The 19,529-nt window shown below is 44.8% G+C and overlaps 1 protein-coding gene across 1 annotated transcript; it reads right to left on the reverse strand.

Moving 5' to 3' along the window:
* Nucleotides 1-4,558: 4,558 nt before the first annotated feature.
* Nucleotides 4,559-10,858, reverse strand: dact1 (dishevelled-binding antagonist of beta-catenin 1; the record flags this gene model as incomplete). Its single annotated transcript, XM_079225828.1, is given in 5 exon segments — nucleotides 4,559-4,954; nucleotides 4,956-6,571; nucleotides 9,185-9,292; nucleotides 9,442-9,568; nucleotides 10,676-10,858. Coding segments are annotated over 5 exon segments (2,430 nt in total).
* Between the last annotated feature and the right edge of the window lie 8,671 nt (nucleotides 10,859-19,529).

The raw sequence follows: 19,529 nt of genomic DNA on the forward strand, positions 1-19,529 counted from the left end.
AAACATAATGCAGAATTAAAAACCGTTAAGAAAACATTAAAACAGTCAAAAAGCAAAATAAAAGTTGGATAAAAGTTGCAGTGTAGTTTAAGAAATAAAATGCATTAGTGAGATGCAGCAATTGGATCTGGTTCAATTAAAGGCAACAGCAAACAGAAAAGTCTTCAATCTGGATTTAAAGGAGCTGAGGGTCTCAGCAGACCGTCTGACATCGCCGCTTTTGTCACACCCGATGATTTTCTTCAGTACACTGTGATGCCTTTTGGGATACGCAATGCCCCCTGATTTAACTCCGCCCTTTTGCTGTCTAATTGTTGCAGATCTGGTGCACCTGGAGCTTATCAGGCAATCAGTGGGCTGATGATATAGATACCCAGATCCAGTGCTCTCGCTCTCTTCCTCTCTGAGCTGCGAGCGGTCGAACTTGAGGTTGGATGGTGCCTGAAGTGCAGGCTACCATTTGTAACATTTTGGGGGAAGCTGTGTAGGGGTTCTCTGCCATTTTTGTTGTCACTTCTGTTTTCTCCTGTTTTGTGGCTAGACAGGGAGGTCAGTTGTTATTGTTGTTCCATGATAGGCAAGAAATACTTTGTTCTAGCTAGTATGGGGGTTTTTCTTTGTTGTTTTGGCCTTGGAGACCCTGAGGCCTATTGCTTCCATTTGAGTTAATTTACCTTTTTGTTAACTGATCAGCTGTCAATAAATTATATTTATTGCCGCTTGAACATCTCATCTGCCTTGTCGTTTCCCTTCCTTGTTCCACCTTTGCCAAGGCTATGTATGTGTGTTAGGCCTGTGTACCCCTAGGCACACAAGGCAGGCCGTAGCATAAGCTGCAGTGTCCAATCACATAACAGATGAACAGTGAGGGGGCGTGTCCAGCGTTAAAACACTTCCTGGGAGCCTGCTCTCGGAGCTCCTCAATCATGGCTCCTCCCTTTCCCTCCTCGCTCCTCCGAGTAGAATAAGAGCTTTGGGACCGCCGTCAAGATGGCGGCGCAGAACCACTTCCGGTTCAATCGAGAAGACGACAATTTAGATGCACCCAAGGTAGCTTTTCGCTTCTTCATCTTCTTTTTGGGTTTAAAGGTGGATTTATCCAACAAAAGGTGCATTACCGCCACCTACTGCCGCAGTACCATTGACCAATCGCAGCGCACGCTAATGGTCACGCTGAATGACCAGCTAGAAGGCCTATTCATATAGTTTAACCGGTTCTCGATTCTATAAAGAAGGTGAAATGTGATTGTGAGCAGACCTTTAACAAGCAGCCGCACATGCGCCCTGTTGCTCTGCCTTCAGCCTGCTGCCAGCCAGCAGGCTGAAGGCAGAGCAACAGAGGAACACAGGAGCCGCACAATGAGAAAATAAGCTAATAGGGAAAAATAAGTATAATACATGCAGTGTATTTGTGAAAAACAATTAAATTATGAAATAGATGTAACTTTTAATTATAAATAAAAATGTAAATTTAAAGGTAAACTTTGTGATTCTGTTTTGGCCATTAGAGAAGGCTTAGCAGGCCCTGGCGGTGTGTGTGTGTGTGTGTGTGTGTGTGTGTGTGTGGCGTACTCCTACGACAGATGGTCTTGCACTTTGACTGATGATTTAAAATGTGTTGATTCATTCCAAAACCAACTTAAAAGCTTCTTTTTCCATTAAAATTGACGTAGCTTTTAAACGGCGCAATATGACTTCCGTTTCAAACTATGTTGTTCCGCCTTCAAAATAAAAGCACCATATCTCAAAATAAATTGTTCTTACTGCAGACACAAAACATGCAACAAAAACAACAAAATTGATTGACAAACAGTTTCTAACTTTAGAACACATATTGATGTATTCATGTTTACTATTGACCACAGAAACACAACCAGAGACACAACCACAACAAACAACCAGACACGCAACTAAAGACACAACCAAAGCAAACAACCAGACACGCAACCAGAGACACAACTACGCACAACCAGACGCACAACCAGAAACACAACCATAGATACATGTGTTGTTGTTAGCTCGATGCTAACATGCTGTCATCTCACTGCTGCTGTGAATAAATGATGAGCAGATGGGTCGGGGTCAGGAGTCACATCAGCGTAACAAACGGTGTAAAAGTCTCGTGGTCGGCTGAGCGTCAGCGACGGCTTCTTACTGGAGTACAATTCGGACCAGTCAGAGGAGCAGAAGAATCCAGAACAAGGAATCGTTAAAGTCAAAGTCCTCGTTTAATGAAGCATAACAGTTTCAGCATCGGCATACAGTCACATCAGTCACACCAGCCACAGTGTGATCGTTTACAGGAGGGAAGCAACCGGAGGAGCTCACCAGGACTCAAGCTTCACTTTGGGTTCAAGGATTTTGGCTGTAAAGCTTGAAATAAAACGTTTTTACAGATAACATCTCAGTCAATAGCTTCCTGTGTAAACCACACTACTGCTAGTTTATGTGTAAATCCCATTAAAAGACATTTAGAGATATCTCAATGTTAGCTTCCAGTGTGGTTAGCCTAGCTTAGCACAAAGACAGGAAACCGCTATCAGAAGCTAACAAGAATGACAATCTGCAGAAAATTAAGTAATTAGATCACAAAATAAAATGACTCAACAATAAGAGCATGGAGCTCAAATGGGAGTTATGAGTCAGCAATTGTCCACTTCCTGTTCGCACATCTTTTTTAAATGTGTCTTTGTTTAGATGTCTGAAATAAAGTCTGTTTTCAAAATCAGCGTTTAGTTCCAGTGGCGGCCGGCCCATAGAGGGCAACGGGGCTTGGCCCCACCAACCTTGAGCTACCAAAAAGAAAAATATTAAGAAATTGTACAAATTGTCTATATTTGTGTTTTTGAGCTTTGGAATATACCCAGTAATATTTTAAAAATAGGATATCTTCGCCAAATATATGCTTTTCCTGCTTGTCCTGCTCTGCTCATGCACTTACTCTCTGCTCGAGTACGTCTCTAATGCTCGTCCACGTCGTGGGGCTATCCCAAGGAAGACGGGTCTAATACGCAGTTTAGCCAATCACTGATTAAAGAAATACATGAATGACATACAATTCATCCAATCAGCACCCTAAAAAAGACTTCCAGGAGGGCTATTCTCATCAAGCACAAGGCTGCGCGTTCCCGTGTCTCTGTCTCCTCGGGCAGACGAGGCGCGCGCCATCCATGATAACAACATGACAGCAGCGAGCTGGAGCCACTGGTCTTCACAGAAAAACAAACACTAACTCTGTATAATCTCTCCTCCAACACCCGTTTGAGAGAAGACCTTTGGCTGAGAAACTACAGGTAAAACACCTGGTCCCAGATCAACCGGTTGATCAAAACGATGCCCATCCCTACTTATAATATACTGAATTGTATTAATAAGATGTACTTATTATGTCAAGTGTTGGAATAAATGTTAAATATTTAACTGCAAAGTAGTAATGCATGATACCTTTTTTTGCATTGCGTCATACTGGGATTAGATGGCCCACCAAAAAAAATTGCCACCAGCCGCCACTGTTTAGTTCTCTGATACAAAACCGGTCAGTAAACGCCCCTCTGTTGAATCTTTAAAAGTCTGAATGCTAACTGCTGCTAAAACCGCCGTCTCCTGTTCACATTTACATTTCTACATGTTTAATAAGCCAACATGTTCCATATTGGTGGAGCAATGCTAACGGCTTCCCCTTGTTTCCAGTCTTTGTGCTAAGCTAAGCTAACACATCCTGATAAATGACCCCCTGATGGTGAACATTGAGTGTTTGATGTTTTCACAAACGTCCTCCAATGAAGGTCCCACCAGTATGTTCGTGACTTGGTTTCCCATCGTAGCAGATGTAATTCTGGACCACCAACTTATTCTGGGTTTCGACCAGACATCCATTTTGTGGAACTGAGAAAACGTTCTACTTGATTTATTTTATATATTCTCCTGAATGGCCGCTTAAGGAGTCGGGTTCCCTCCACTGACCTGAGAGCAGGAAGCCTGTCTATCAGACAGTGGACCAGGTGGTGGAGGTGTGTGTTAAACACAACGACCAGCTGTCTGTCAGCACTATATGCCACCGCCAAAAAGAAGCAAGCAAATATATTAGGTTTTAAATAGCTTTCATCAAAACATAACAAGGACTGCGTCATACAAAGAGAAGCATTTACAGACGTTTGGCATGTTGGGGAGCAGATCAGGAGCTAAATGCAGAAACACACGACGTAGACCCTGAACACAGCACAGGGACACAGGAAGAACATTGTGGGGACACTAAGACACGCCTTAGGAGACATTGCACTGCTTTCTGAAGAACGACCATTCGTCTGCTTCATGGCCTTGAGCTGGATCACCCAGAGCCAGTCAGGTGGGAGGAAGTATCTCAGGTACTCAGGTGGGAAGAAGTATCTCAGGTCAGTCAGGTGGGAGGAAGTATCTCAGGTACTCAGGTGGGAGGAAGTATCTCAGGTACTCAGGTGGGAGGAAGTATCTCAGGTAGTCAGGTGGGAGGAAGTACCTCAGGTACTCAGGTGGGAGGAAGTATCTCAGGTAGTCAGGTGGGAGGAGGTGTCTCAGGTACTCACACGGTGGTCATGAGCTTGAGAGAACTCGACCTGAACCGGAGGATCTTCTTCTTCAGGTGGTGGGAGGCCTTGATCTTAAGGAAGGCCTTCGCCGGAGTGATTTCCTGCCCTGACTGGCTCCGCCCCCGGCCCATCCCACCAGACCCGCCCCCACCACTCTCGTTCGTGTCGCTGGTGGAGCTCTCCTCCGCATACTCCTCCTCACCAGACTCGTTGTCTCCGAAGCAGTTGGTGGTGCAGTTGGACCGCTCGTCCTCACTAGAGTCGGCGATGGTGGAGTGGAAGAGAGACTCACACTCTGCCGAATACTCAGAGTCACTTCCTGCCACACAGGAGTACGGGCTGCTCACCTGCTGAGGGGGGGGGGGCACACACACCGGCTGCAGAAGGGATCAACAGCTCCTTTCTCTGAGCGCGCCTGAACGCCTCATCGTTCGGCACCTCAGCGATCGCACAAAACTGCCGGTAATCATTCGGTTTGTGCTTCGGTTTGGCAACGTCCACGACTTGGTCGCGTCCATGGTGGTGGTGTTTGTGGTGTCCATGGTGATGGTTATGGTGTTGACCATGGTGATGGTGTTGACCATGGTGATGGTGGTGGTGCCTAGACACACCTGAATGCACACTGCTTTTTGCCGACGTGGTCAGTTTGTCCCGATCAGACACGTCGTGAGACCCGCCGGCTCTCTTGGAGACTTTAGTGTTGACGGAGCCTCCGTCGTCCAACCGCCGGGACGTTTTAGATCCGTCCCTGTGGGCGGACTCGTCCCTTCTCCTCTCTGACGGAGACTCGTTGTGTTCAGAGCCTCGACTTGTCCTCATCGTCTTGCCAGTCTTCATCCTGACCGTCTTCACATTCTTGCTGCCCTTGCGGAGTTTGAAGGTGTGCCGCTGGGCGGGAATGCACTTGGCGTTAACCATGTGACTCCCTCCTCCTCCTCCATCCTGACTCTGGGAGGAGGAACCTCGCCTGGCGACCATGGGCACTGACCTATCCACCTCATCTAGGGGGACAGTGTGTGGAGGCTTCGGGCTGTTCTTGGGAGCAGCTGTTTTGATAACTGGTGACTTGAGGAGCAGGTCTGCGTCCGAAGGGCAACATGGCTGCTTGGTCTCTTTGGGGGAGGAGTTAGCTTTGGGGCTCCCAAGCTCCCTGAGGTCTGCCACTGCTGAGGGAGGAGGAAGTGTGACAGAAGAGCCTCTTTGGAGGCCAACCCCAGAAGGAGAGATGTTCTGGTTGTTTGCCGAGTCCTTGTTGTTCCTCCTGAAGATATTTTGCATTGAGTCAACACTGTGATCTGGGAAAACCTTCTGGGTCTCCTCAGATCTCCTGTCCACAGTCCACTGCCTCTGAGACGACGGGGCGGCACCTCCTGCTGATGCTCCTCTAGTCGGCCCGGTGGGTTTGAACTCAGAACCCCTCAGAGTCCCGAAACCCGACCCAGACCACTGCCTCACAATGAGGCTGGCCTGCCTCAGGGTGCTCTTTGCCGGGTCAACGCTAATACTGGTCCTGGGTCTGTTGGTCCTGAAGGGTGGGGCCCGCCGGTGCAGCAGGCTGGAGATGTAGCTGTCCAGTCGCTTATAGGAAGGAGGAAGAGAGGAGGAGGAGGAAGCCGGCCAAGAAGAGCTCTGAGACACAAGAGAAGCTGAAGCAGAAACAGAGGATTCTGGTTTGAGTTCTTCAACAACAACGTCTCTGCCGGGACCTCCAGGACCTCCGTGACCTCCAGGACCCACCATCTGCAGGAAGACAGGGCTGTGGACGGCCACGGCGTGCAGCGGGCTCGGGTAGCGGTAAATGTTGCTGCCATTTTGGGTCATCAGGTTGCAGTGGTACTTAGATTGGGTGTCCACTCGTGAGGCCGGGTCCAGGGATGCCAGGTCCAGGGAGGCCGGGTCCAGGGATGCCGGGTCAGGAGCCAAGATCGAGTGGCGGACTGAGGAGGACGAGTCGCCACAAAGTCCTCCGACCAAACCGTCACAGTCCAAACAGCTGGCCAGCTCATCTAAGGGAGGAAGAGAACCCCTTATGACTTAATCAGACCTCTGTGACTTTAAGACTTTAAGACTTTATTACGGAGGAGAACCGGCTGCTGGACCGGTGGCGTGTAGCAGTGTGTAGGAGCGCGTAGTAGCGTGTAGCGGCAAGTAGCAGCGTGTAGAAGCGTGTAGCATCATGTAGCAGCACGTAGCAGCGTGTAGCAGTGTGTAGTAGCGTGTAGCAGCACGTAGGAGTGGGTAGCAGCATGTAGCATCGGGTAGCAGCGTGTAGCAGCTAGTGCTGCAACTAACGATTATTTTCATAATCTACTAATCTATCGAAAAAAAATTTCGATTAATCGACTAATTTAATGACTATTTACCATAGCAAATTAAAATAATGACTCAAAATGTTAGAATTTGAGCAGAGTCCGGAGAGTAGCTGCTGGTAGCCAGCCTCAGGCAGCCCAAATGGTCATCAGTCATGGTAGAACGGTGTTTGGACTTAATATTTTTCATTTGGGAAAGGCTGACACATAAATAAACTCTGACAGACACTTGTCAAGTTACTCTGTGTAGGGCACACCGTCAAGTTCTGTTGGGCTCTTCGTTGCCACATCCATGATCTCTTTCATGTTTAGCATTGTAGCGCATAATGCTTGTTGGTGTATTATGCAGTGGTAATTAAGGAAGTCGAGGAAAACATCGTTCTCCCTGCACTTGCGACTGACCATTGCAGTGTCCGTGGTGATTGAAATTAATTTGCACACCAGGAGCTGGGTTTGATGATAAAGTTTTTTTTCTTTTTTAATGGCATGCGATCAACCCGCACTACCTCTGCGATCAACCGGCCGATTGCGATCGACGTATTGGGCACCCCTGATGTAGTGCATTGCAATGCCGAATGAACTTTTTATTATATACGATGTGTCGACGATAAAAATACGCGTCGACTAATCGTTGCAGCCCTGGTAGCAGCGTGTAGCACCAGGCAGTAGCGGGCAGCAGCGGGCAGCAGCGTGTAGCATTGGGCAGCGTGTCGTAGTCGTTGTGTAGTAATCCTGTCGTAGTAGTCATGTAGTAGTCATGTAGTAGTCGTGTAGTAGTCCTGTCGCATCGTAGTCGCGTAGTAGCCGCGTAGTAGCCGCGTCGTAGTCGTATCATAGTCACGTAGTAGCCGTATCATAGTCGCGTAGTAGCCGTATCATAGTCGCGTAGTAGCCGTATCATAGTCGCGTAGTAGCCACATCGTAGTCCTGTAGTAGTCGTATCGTAGTCCTGTAGTAGTCCTGTCGCATCGTAGCCGCGTAGTAGCCGCGTCGTAGCCGTGTAATAGTCGTGTCGTAGTCGCAGGCACGTGCACAGATAGACCCCTAGTGGTGCTCAAGCACCTGCCCTTTTGCCCTGGATGAGAAAAGTGCCCCTTCTGCTGGAGCCCAATTTCTTTTCTTCATTCATTGGTATTTAAGAATAAAAATTACTCTCTCTGTCATCAATTCCCCCCAAATGTGTTTTGATATCTGACGGGGCATTTATTTGAGTTCTTGTGAGAATTTCGCCCCGACATGCACCGCGGCGCTCACAAGCCCCCGCCACGCCCCTCCTCCTTGTCCTCCTCCTCCTCCTCCTCCTCCTCCACGTAGTGCTCACACAGTGCTGAGCGCCAGGCCAAACGGGTGCAGCCTACTTGTTCTCTGACCCGCAGCATCAGACAAACAGGTAATGACGGTGTTTGTGCAATCCCCCGACGTTGTTTGGTGATAAAGTAACCACAACATTAGCGCCGCTGAAAACATTACGTCGCAACTGGTCCGACGTTTCCTAAAAAAATAAACAAACAAAAAACTCACGAAATCTGTGATTTCAAAGCATTGTCCAGCTGTTTACTGACGTTTGTCATGTTTAATGTCGTTCGCGGAGCCATTGTCAGTCTTTCACGGGCCTTTGCATGAGCAAAAAAAACAAACCCTGTGCTTTTATTTTGAAGGGATTTTTTAATGCAGCAGAGTGCCGTTTATTCAATTCCTGTCATATTCATGGTATGTGCTGTAACTCCGTTACGTTATTTATTCTGGTCACATGACATCTATTGTTTCTGTCCATCCGGGGAGAGGGATCCTCCTCTGTTGCTCTCCTGAAGGATTCTTCCTGTTTTCCCTGTGAAAGGGTTTTTACTATCTTTATTTAGGGAGTTGTTCCTAATGTGATGCCCTGGGACAGGGATGTGGGCAGGTAGAAAATCTCTGTGTTTTTAGGATAATTAAATTAAGCAGCCTACTGAATATAAATTCACACCTAATGGCGCTGCCTGCATGACAGGAAAAAAACTCATGGTTCCTTTACCTACTGTTGTTCCTGGTCAGGAGAGGACACGGAAAGTTGCCTGTTATTCATTTATTTATTAAATTTGATAATTTGAGATAGTTTGTTAACAAAAATAAATATATAAGTTGAAAATATCCTATGTTTTTTATTTATATTTATTATTTTTAATTTCATAAATAATTTTGGCGATGGGTGCCTTTTTTGGAGGGTTTGAGCACCTGCTCCCCAAAATGTCTGTGCACATGCCTGCGCAGTCGTGTAGCAGTCGTGTAGTAGTCGTATAGTAGTCGTGTCGTAGTCGTGTAGTTGTGTACCTGCAGACCGAAGACGTCCATCAGCTTCAGCCGTGGAACAGAAACATTCACTGAAGACGGAGTTTGATGAGTTGGAGAGAGAGACACCGTCACTCAACTCATAGAAACCTGAAAGAGACAGACAGGAGGAGAGACAGACAAGAGGAGAGACAGACGGGAGGAGACACAGACGGGAGGAGAGACAAATATCTGTCTGTGTGCAGATGAAACACTGAAGAAGATCTTCTCTCTTTGATCAAGTCCCACCCCTCTGCTACCTGAACTGGGTCGACTGTCCGTCTCCAGCTGGTCATGTTCCGCCTCGCTGTCCAATCGCAGGTCACTAATCTGCCGGTTGAGCTCCTGAAACTGACTGAGTCCAGCGTCTCTCCTCCTCAGACAGTTCTGATGGACACAGTGAGACACCATGAGAGTCCTGATCCCAGAGGGGACTAGAACACGTCCGATCAATAGCTGATCAGTTTCAGATTGATCTCAGTAGGTCTTCCCACTGAGGAAGGTCTGCATGAGAACGCTGACATTTCTAAAAGAATAAAAGAACTGCTGTTCTTGACGATGGGATTTAAAAATAGGTTTGTGCAGGAATCACTGTTACCCTAGTGACAGGTCTCTCTGACCAATCAGATGTTTGCAGTGTTTTAACTCCTCCTTCTAGTATCAGTGTGAACCTCGACCGAGGTGGGAGCAAAAGATCTTTTACTAATGGAAAAGAACCAATCGAGTTGAGTCGAACCTCGCAGAGAAATGAGGCTTAAAAGATACTCAATTCGAACCTCAGAGCATTTCTATTGCCTCCACACAACTCTCATCGTGTAACTAATGATGCTAACAGTGCTCACAACAGTAACAGTGCTAAAAGCTCTGTGTTTGGTCTCCTGGTTCTGTCTTCTAGCTCTGTGTTTGGTCTCCTGGTTCTTTCTTCTAGCTCTGTGTTTGCTCTCCACCTCCTGGTTTCAGATGCTTGGTCTCAGAGCTGAAAGTGGATCTGCAGAGTTGCCAGCTCACAGGAATCTGCATGTGTTACTGCTGACAGAGGGGTGGGGGGGGGTCAGTGGGACGGACAGAGTCCAGAAACAGGATCCTGAAAACAGGACCGTGTCCTCACAGGAGATCAGCTGTCTGCACAAACATGTGAAACAACAGCCGGAGTCCAAATACGTCTCCAATAAAAACACGGGGAAAGAAGGACAGAAGGCCTAAAGGACAGAAGGACAGAAGGACAAAAGGACAAAAGGACAAAAGGACAGAAGGACAGAAGGACAAAGGGACAAAGGGACAAAGGGACAGAGGGACAGAGGGACAGAGGGACAAAGGGACAAAGGGACAAAGGGACAGAGGGACAGAGGGACAGAATATATTGACTAGTAATTGTCTCATATTATTCAGGCTGCTAAAAGTCAAAATAAAAGATGGCTGACCTCTGTCCTCACTGCTTACACCTGAGTCTTTCAGAGAGGTCAGAGGTCACGAGGTAGGCGGGTCAGAACCTACCAGCTGGTTCCTGAGCAGCAGGACGTTCTCCTCCAGGAGCTTCTCTTTGGAGCTCCGCTGCTCCTCCTCCTCCTCCTCCTGGAGCTCCAGCACGGCCTGGACCAGCACCTCCTGTCGCATGCGCAGGTAGTCCAGCTCCCCGAGCCCGGACACGGTGGCCTGCAGCCGCTCCCTGGAGGACATGACCTCAGGGTCTCTGCAGCATCAGGGTCTAGAGGGTCTCTGCAGGATCATTTGGTCCAGTAAAAAGTGGATCCAGACCCAGACCATCAGACTGGTCTCTGATGCTCCCGGTCCTCCTGCGGACGCACAGGGGAAATGAACTCGGTGAATCAGTCCCGGTCCAGCCGGGTCCTGGTCCAGGTGAGTCCCAGCATGCCCTGCGGCAGCAGCGGGGAGTGTGTCCGTCACAAAGGAGCAGAGCGTCGGCTTGAGCTGCTGCTGCTGCTGCTGCTGCCACTCCTCCCGCTGCTCCTCAGGACTGACCACCGAGGCCCCGCCCCCTCCACGCTGTCTGACAGGGCAAGCCGTGTGACGTCAGCGACAATGAGCACGTGCACTTCCTGTAGACACCTTCAAAATAAAATCTCCGGTTACTCTATTATTAGATACAATAAACTAATAAATGATGTGTAAAGGCTGCCACAGAAAGTTGGCTGATCTAGCTTATTTATTATAGATTATATAAAGTGAACATGTTAATGCATCAATAATTATAATAGTATAATATAATATATTATATTCTGCTGCAGTGAAATATAGTAAAAGAAAAGTACTTAAACTGTAATATAATAACGTATGTGTTCAAATTATTCTATAAATATGATACATCAAAAATATTGTATGATGAGTGATGATGAGCGAAAAATATGACGTCAAAAATATGACGTCATAAATATGACGTAAATGATACCACCGGCATAAAGATACAACTCACCATTACGCCGAATTAGTGGGAGCCCTGAGCTTGTTTCTCTGCTAGAGCCGGTCCCATCTCGGGATGGCGGGAGAAAAAGACCGACCCCCGACGTGTGTTTATGTCTAGTCTACTGACTCTACTCCTTAACTTAAACCTGTATGTGCACTCTGTAACTTCATTAAAACCCGCTTCACAAAGACAGGATGTTGAAATGGAGTCAGGGTTTCAGAGCTTTTTTGGCGATCTCAGTCTACTCTGCCTTGATTTTAATCCAGAACACCGAGTTGAAACGGACTTTCAAGTTTCATTTTTGGGGTAACGTATCACAGAACCTCCTGACATGTGTCAGCTACGCACAGACGGATGTATCCGGTCATTTTTCGAAATATCTTTTTTTTTTCGATTTGCCCGGTACCAAGGGACCCACGGACCGGTACCAGGCTGCGGTTGGGGGCCGCTGTGTTAAATGACACTTTCATGTGTTTCTATGTATTTATATTAAATACACTGCGGAATATAATATTTGTACACAGTTTTTTTATTTTTTATTCTCCAAAGCTGAATACACAGTTATACATTGCACATGCCATTTTTCACTTTCTCCCCCCAACCCCTCAACATTCCCCCAACACAGAACAAATCGCACTGCTTCAATTGTGTCAAAAATCACATTACAATATGAATAGCTCAAGTATACACAAAGGTAAAAATGGTGTAGGAGGGTATTCCAGACAAACAGAAACCAGTAATGAGTTATTGTAAGTTATTGCTATTAATTCCTACAACAGCATCAAGATAACGAAATAAAAAAATTAAATAAAACAGTCCAAGGCCACAGAAATGGTTTATGAATCTAATGAGAGAGTCTTCAATCAATCAAAGTATTGTATGATCGGACCCCAAGTAGATTCAAATTTCTCAGGCTGTCGCCGCAGCAAGAACTTGATTTTCTGCAATTTCAAAAAGAACACCAGGTCCTTTAACCACATGGAGGAACTGGGAGGGCGAGGTGACTTCCAGTCCAATAGGATTCTCCTTCGTGCCAAGAGGGTTGAGAAAGCAATTATGTGTTTGTGTTTCTTCATTAAAGTCTGACCTCCACTCCCCTGAACACCAAAGATGCACATCCAGGCATTGGGTAAAATATTTAGATTAAGGGTATAATTGACCCATGCCAAGATATTTGAATTCAGACTCACACTTGTGGAAAGGCAGTTGCATTCCTGGAGTCTTTATTGTCAAATTGTTTAAAGGGAAGCATTCACTTTTGGAGAAATTAAATTTATATCTTGAGAATGTCCCAAATTGCTTCAGGATTTCAATTAGTGCGGGGACAGGTTCCACTGGGTCCGAAATATAAACTAATAAATCATCAGCATATAGCGAGACTCTGTGCTCAGTGCTCCATCTGTGAATACCTTTAATGTTAGGAGATGCTTTAAGAGTAATGGATAATGGTTCGATAGCTAAGGCAAATAACAAGGGACTCAAGGGGCAGCCTTGGTGGGTACCTCGGTATAAATGGAAATATTCAGAGTTTGCTCTATTGGTGACGACAGAAGCGTTAGGTGAGGAGTAGAGCAGTTTTACCCATGCCACAAATTTAGGACCAACACCAAACTTTTCCAAAATCCTGAAGAGATATGGCCATTCCATTCTATCAAATGCCTTTTCTGCATCTAGAGAGATAACCATCTCTGGGATCTCACCAGACACAGGGGAGTAGATAACATTGAAAAGGCGGCGGATATTACTGCAAGAATGGTGATTCCTTATGAAGCCAGTTTGGTCTTCAGAAATTACTAAATTACTATGAATTGTTGTTTCCAGACGCATAGCTAGTGCTTTCGCCAGAATCTTATAATCTGCATTAAGGAGAGAAATTGGTCGGTAGGATCCACATTCATTTGCATCTTTCCCAGGTTTTAACAACAGAGTAATCGATGCATTTGTCAGGGTTTGTGGCAGAGTACCTCGGGTTAAAGAGTCGTTGAACATATCAAGCAAAAGAGGTAGTAGTTTATCTGAGAATTCCTTAAAAAATTCAATGGGGAAACCATCTGGCCCAGGTGCTTTGCCGCTTTGTATAGCTTTAATTGATCCCAGTATTTCGCTTGTATTCAATGATTGGTGTAGTTTCTTTTCTTGGTCGTTATCAATATTCGGGAATATAAGACCCTCAAGGAACTTTTCCATGTCTGTGTTGTTGGGTGGGCTTTCTGATGTATATAAATTAGAGTAATAATCCCTGAAGGCATCATTAATTTCAGATGGAATTACTGTCACATCATCAGATCCGTTTTTTAATTTGTGATATTTGCTAAGAGGTAGATTTAACTTTAAGTTGCTGCGCTAGTTATCTTCCTGCTTTCTCACCATGTTCGTATTGAAATCCACAAGCCTGTAGTAGTTGTTTTTCTACTTTGCCTGTCGACAGTAAGTCATACTCCTTTTGTAAATGAAATCTTTGTTTTGAAAGTTCAGGGGATGGTGTTGTTGAGTTTTGTAAATCTAGGTCCCTGATTGATTTGATGAGTTGATCTTGTTTCTCTCTACGCAATTTATTTTGCAACAATGAAAAGGCTATGATTTCCCCCCTAATGATCGCTTTAAGAGTCTCACACAGAAGAGAAGGGGATACGCCGTCTTTTTGGTTGTTCATAATAAACTCATCAATGACCCTGTTTATCAATTCACAAAATATCTTATCCCCAAGCAGAAGAGAGTTAAACCTCCATACAGGATGGGGTTTCTGTAAGAGATTAAATGATATATCTAGAATTACTGGTGCATGGTCAGACTCTACTATTGCAGAGTATTCTGTATTAGCCACTGATGGGCGGAGGGTTTTATCAATATAAAAATAATCTTTTCGGGAATAGGACTGGTGGGTATGTGAGTAGAAAGAAAAAGTCTTATCTGTGGGGTTCCGGACCCTCCAGGGATCCACACATCCAACCTGATCCATAAAAGACAACAAGGTTTTTGACATTTTTGAAGGTGGTTTTAAAGTAGGGTTTGATCTGTCCAGACTGGGATTGATTAAGCAGTTTAGATCTCCTCCGAATATTAAATTATAAGAATTTAGGGTAGGAATACTGGAGATAATTTTCTTTATGACGTCTTCATCATCCCAGTTAGGAACATATACATTAACAAGTACCACTGGTGTGTGGAAGAGTGAACCTGAAATTATAATATAACGGCCAGATATTGTTATCCTCTTCTTTATTAGTTGGAATGCTTCAGCAGTCCAACTATTGTTATCCTCTTCTTTATTAGTTGGACTGCTTAAGCAGTCCAACTACTGTTATCTACTTCATTATTAGTTGGAATGCTTCAGCAGTCCAACTATTGTTATCTACTTCTTTATTCAACTTATTATTGGTTGGAATGCTTCAACAATGAAGCATTCCAACTAATAAGTGGAATGAATGAATGAACGTCGCACAGGAGACGCTTTCTCCTGTGCGACGAAGTATCATGATAAGTGGGCGGAGTTTACCCAACATCCAGTTTGCTGATGTAATATTATAAATTCGAAACCATGATTGAACATTTGTACCCGGTCAGGTAAGTAGCGCCCCCTGCGCTCTGTAATGGAAGATTTTCCTGTATCATATCTGTTAAAAAGGAATGAAGTTTCTGAATCAAAGTTGTCTTAAGTCTGTTTATTCCTGCAGGAAGGAAAAGTCTGTCACAGCTACTGTAACACAGAATTCCAAGAAGCAACTGTCATCAGCCCATTTTATAACACCATGAGGTCTCCGCCTCCAAACCCCCCAATGACAGGAGACCAGAGTAGCTGAGTCTGTTCGAGAAACGTGAGCCCCCTCAATTCTCGTCAACAGAATTTACATTCCCTTTGTCCTGACGATCAACACCATATCTGTTTACGACCCCTCCATATACAAGTGAAGGCAGGTCACTAAGCCTCTGACCCCAGTACTTTTCCATCTCCTGCATCGGCCATTTGGTCCCTCACCTCTGAGGGTCATCTAAGGTTCAATTTAGACTCTATTAAACCCACCACATTACAACACTATATTTTCCCATTACAGCTCTCAGCTGTAATCTGTGAAAATTAAATGATTCTCTCTTTCAAGAGTGATTGCACCATGGATGTGAGTGTATGACAAATGCATACCTCCATTCCCCTTGGTCATAAGTCCCTCCATGTTAGTTTCTTAACATGTTACCAACCCAACATCTCTCTCTCTCTCTCTCTCTCTCTCTCTCTCTGTAGCCCTCTCCCTCTAACAACTCACTTATTCTCTGTCTGTCTCTCTTTCTCTCCATCCATCCCTCTCTCTCTCTGTCTTTCTCACTCTCTCCTGCTCTGTCTCTCCCCTCTCTCTCATTCTATGTCCTGTCTCTCTCCCCCCTCTGTCTCTCTCATCCCTCCCTCTCTCTTTCTTTCTTTCTCTCTCCCACTCTGTCTCTCCCCCTCTCTCTCGCTCTTTCTTTCCCCCCTCTCCCCCTCTTTTGTCTTTCTTTCTCTCTCTTCTGTTTCACTCTCTCCCGCTCTCTTTCTATACCTCTCGATCACTTTATATATCTTCTATTTCTTCCGTACACATTTTGAATCTCTTCTCCTCCTTCATATATTCAGCTACAGAAACTACTCAGCTATTACAATGTTCAGCTCCTTAAGGACACAATGGCAATTACCTTTTCATATTTATTGAATTATTAAGCTTTTCTCTGTAGCCCTCTCCCTCTAACAACTCACTTATTCTCTGTCTGTCTCTCTTTCTCTCCATCCGTCCCTCTCTCTCTCTGTCTTTCTCACTCTCTCCTGCTCTGTCTCTCCCCTCTCTCTCATTCTATGTCCTGTCTCTCTCCCCCCTCTGTCTCTCTCATCCCTCCCTCTCTCTCTCTTTCTGAAAATTAAAATGAATGTGATCCAATGGAGGAAACCTTCAAATCCTCTTCAACTTCAAAAGTTTACAGGATCTGCATACCTTCAGCTACAGACACATTTTAAACGTTCAAATGTTGACAAAACCTTCAGCTATTATTCTATAATTTCATATTTTTTATATGGCAAATGTTCTCTTTCAAGAGTGATTGCACCATGGATGTGAGTGTATGACAAATTCAAGTCCCTCCATGTTAGTTTCTTAACATGCTACCAACTCAACATCTCTCTCTCTCTCTCTCTCTCTGTTGCCCTCTCCCTCTAACAACTCACTTATTCTCTGTCTGTCTCTCTTTCTCTCCATCCATCCCTCTCTCTCTCTCTCTGTCTCTCCTTCTATGCCCTGTCTCTCTCCCCCCTCTGTGTCTCTCCATCCCTCTCTCTCTCTCTCTTTCTTTCTCTCTGCCGCTCTGTCTCTCCCCTCTCTCTCTCGCCCTTTCTTTCCCCCCTCTCTCTCTATCCTCCCTCTCTGTCTGTCTGTCTCTCTTTCCCTCCTTCTCTCCCTCTCTTTCTATACCTCTCTCGTTCTTGGTACAAAACTAACTTTTACCATTACAACTTTGTTTTGCTACAAGAAGTTTCTTTTATTTGAGTTTTAACATAGATGTAAAATAAACAAGATACTATCATATATAGTATATAGTTTTTGAACTATATGTAACTATAGTTTAAACTATATTTAACTATAGTTTAAACTATATGTAACTTTAAAGGACAATAAATGTGATCGTATTTGCAGAAAAATAACAATGTAATTACAGTGTCACTTTTGTGTTATAACATTGTTTTATTGTTATTGTTAATAAGACAGTCCAGATGGATTTGAGCCAGAGCGTCCTGCTCCTCCTCCTTCTCCTCCTGCTGCTCATCTTCCTTCTCCTCCTGCTGCTCCTCCGGCTTCTCCTCCGGCTTCTCCTCCTCATCCTCCTGTCGCTGCTGCTGGTCCTGCCGCTGCTGCTGGTCCCTCCAGACCACCCTCAGGTATGTGCATGACCAAAGTTGGATTTCATTTCTTTAATATGATTATAATTGATGCATTCATGGTATGTATTTCACAATGACAAATATGAACTATCTTTCAAATATCTTTGCAAGCTATTGTAGTGATGGAATGCAATAGTTTCATAAAATATGGTGTTTCCATTTCATACAGGAAGAAGAAGGGCCCAAAAAAGGCCCGCAACAACATTGGCCAGTGAGCGGGAGAGGGAGATCGAGGAGCGGCTCCTCGAAGCCATTTAAAGAAGCGACTGTGCCTCTCTCAGAGGAGGCACTTTTCATGAGAAGCCTGGTTCCTTCCCTGGAAAGATTGCCACCCCAGCAAAGAAATTACGTAAAATTTCAGATGCATAAATTGCTCTATGAAGCCAGCACTGTGATGCTGAATTTGGAAAATTTGGAAACATTGGAATGAAGGTCTGGGGGACAATCTTTCCAGGGAACGAACCAGCTTCAAACCTGTTCGGTTTCACTTCTTTGTTTGTTTTGTCCGTTTGACATGATTGCACCTTTTTTTCATATACTATATTATATTATATATCTATATCTATATCTATATTATTATTATATATCTATATTATTATTTATATATCTATATAGTATTATATATATCTATATTATTATTATATATCTATATTATTATTTATATATCTATATCTATATCTAATATATATATATATATCTATATTATATATATATATATATGTTCATATGTTATTATATATATTATTGTATATATGTTTATATATTATATTATATATATTATTATTAATGTTAATATTGTTGTTAATTGTGTTGAAATAAATGTATTCAATGTTACTTATTCCATGTTCTTTATTTCATTTACAAGAAAACTCTTAAACAAAGGAACCTTTCTTTAGTAATGTGTGGTTGGCTCTTAAAAGAGCCGTTTTGGGTGTGTTTGGGCACGGTGTTACACGGTGTCTTGCCATGGGATGGTTCCTTCAGCAGAGAAGAAGGATGTGAAGGCCTCCCTCACCCTGATGGCCTCTCTTGCTGAGTTATTGGCAGCAATTCTTCCCAGATCTGGCAGTGGCTCCACCTCTCCAACCGGTATGGTCGCTGCAGTTCGGGCTGTCCTCCGCAGGAAGTTATGCAGGACACATGTAGCCTTCACACACTTCTCCGCAACTTCTGGTTGGAGCTCAATGGCACGCTTGTACATCGTCCACTGGGAGGAAAGGATCCCAAAGGCATTCTCCACAACCAGCTGAGCACGGGAGAGACGGTAGTTGAAGATCCGGCGTTCCCTTGCAAGGTTGCGGCCGGGGTAGGGCCTCATGAGGTTCTTCCTCAGTGGAAAGGCTTCGTCAGCAACAAAGACATGTGGCTGAAGTCCTCGGTGACTAGCTCCTGGTGGTGGCATGTCAGCAGGCAGTTGGAGGGTGCCAGATTGCAGTGCTTGGCCAAAAGCTGAGTTGGCCAGACTCCCACCATCACTGGTTCTGCCGTAGCCCCCAAAATCGATCAGCCGGAAACAATACTGCGCATCAACGACTGCCAGGAGGACCATTGAGAAGGCTCCCTTATAATTAAAGAACTGGGATCCTGAATTGGCAGGGGCTCTGAGGACCACGTGCTTTCCATCCAATGCTCCACAGCAGAGAGGAAAATTCCATCGCTCCTCAAACCCCACAGCGATTGACCTCCAGTCCTCTGTGGTGGGCACAGCCATGAACTCCTCCACAAGGCAGTCCCAAATAGCTGTGGCAACATCTGGGACAATGCTAGAGACCGTGGAGACTCCAACACGGAAGCTGTAGGCGATGGTCCTAAATGAGTCCCCAGTAGCAAGATATCTGCAGCAAAAGAAAACATTGCATTTAATGTTATTAATGATTCTGTTATAATGTTATTAATGATACTACAGGTGCTAATAGTAGTTTTTGATTGATATGGCTTCAGATGCTATCATGAATGATAAACATAAATGCTGGTGAGTTCACATAAGTTATATAGTATGTAGATACATATGTACATAAACAAACATATGG

Source organism: Taurulus bubalis (genome assembly GCF_910589615.1).
Source record: "Taurulus bubalis genome assembly, chromosome: 1".
Lineage (NCBI taxonomy): Eukaryota > Metazoa > Chordata > Actinopteri > Perciformes > Cottidae > Taurulus > Taurulus bubalis.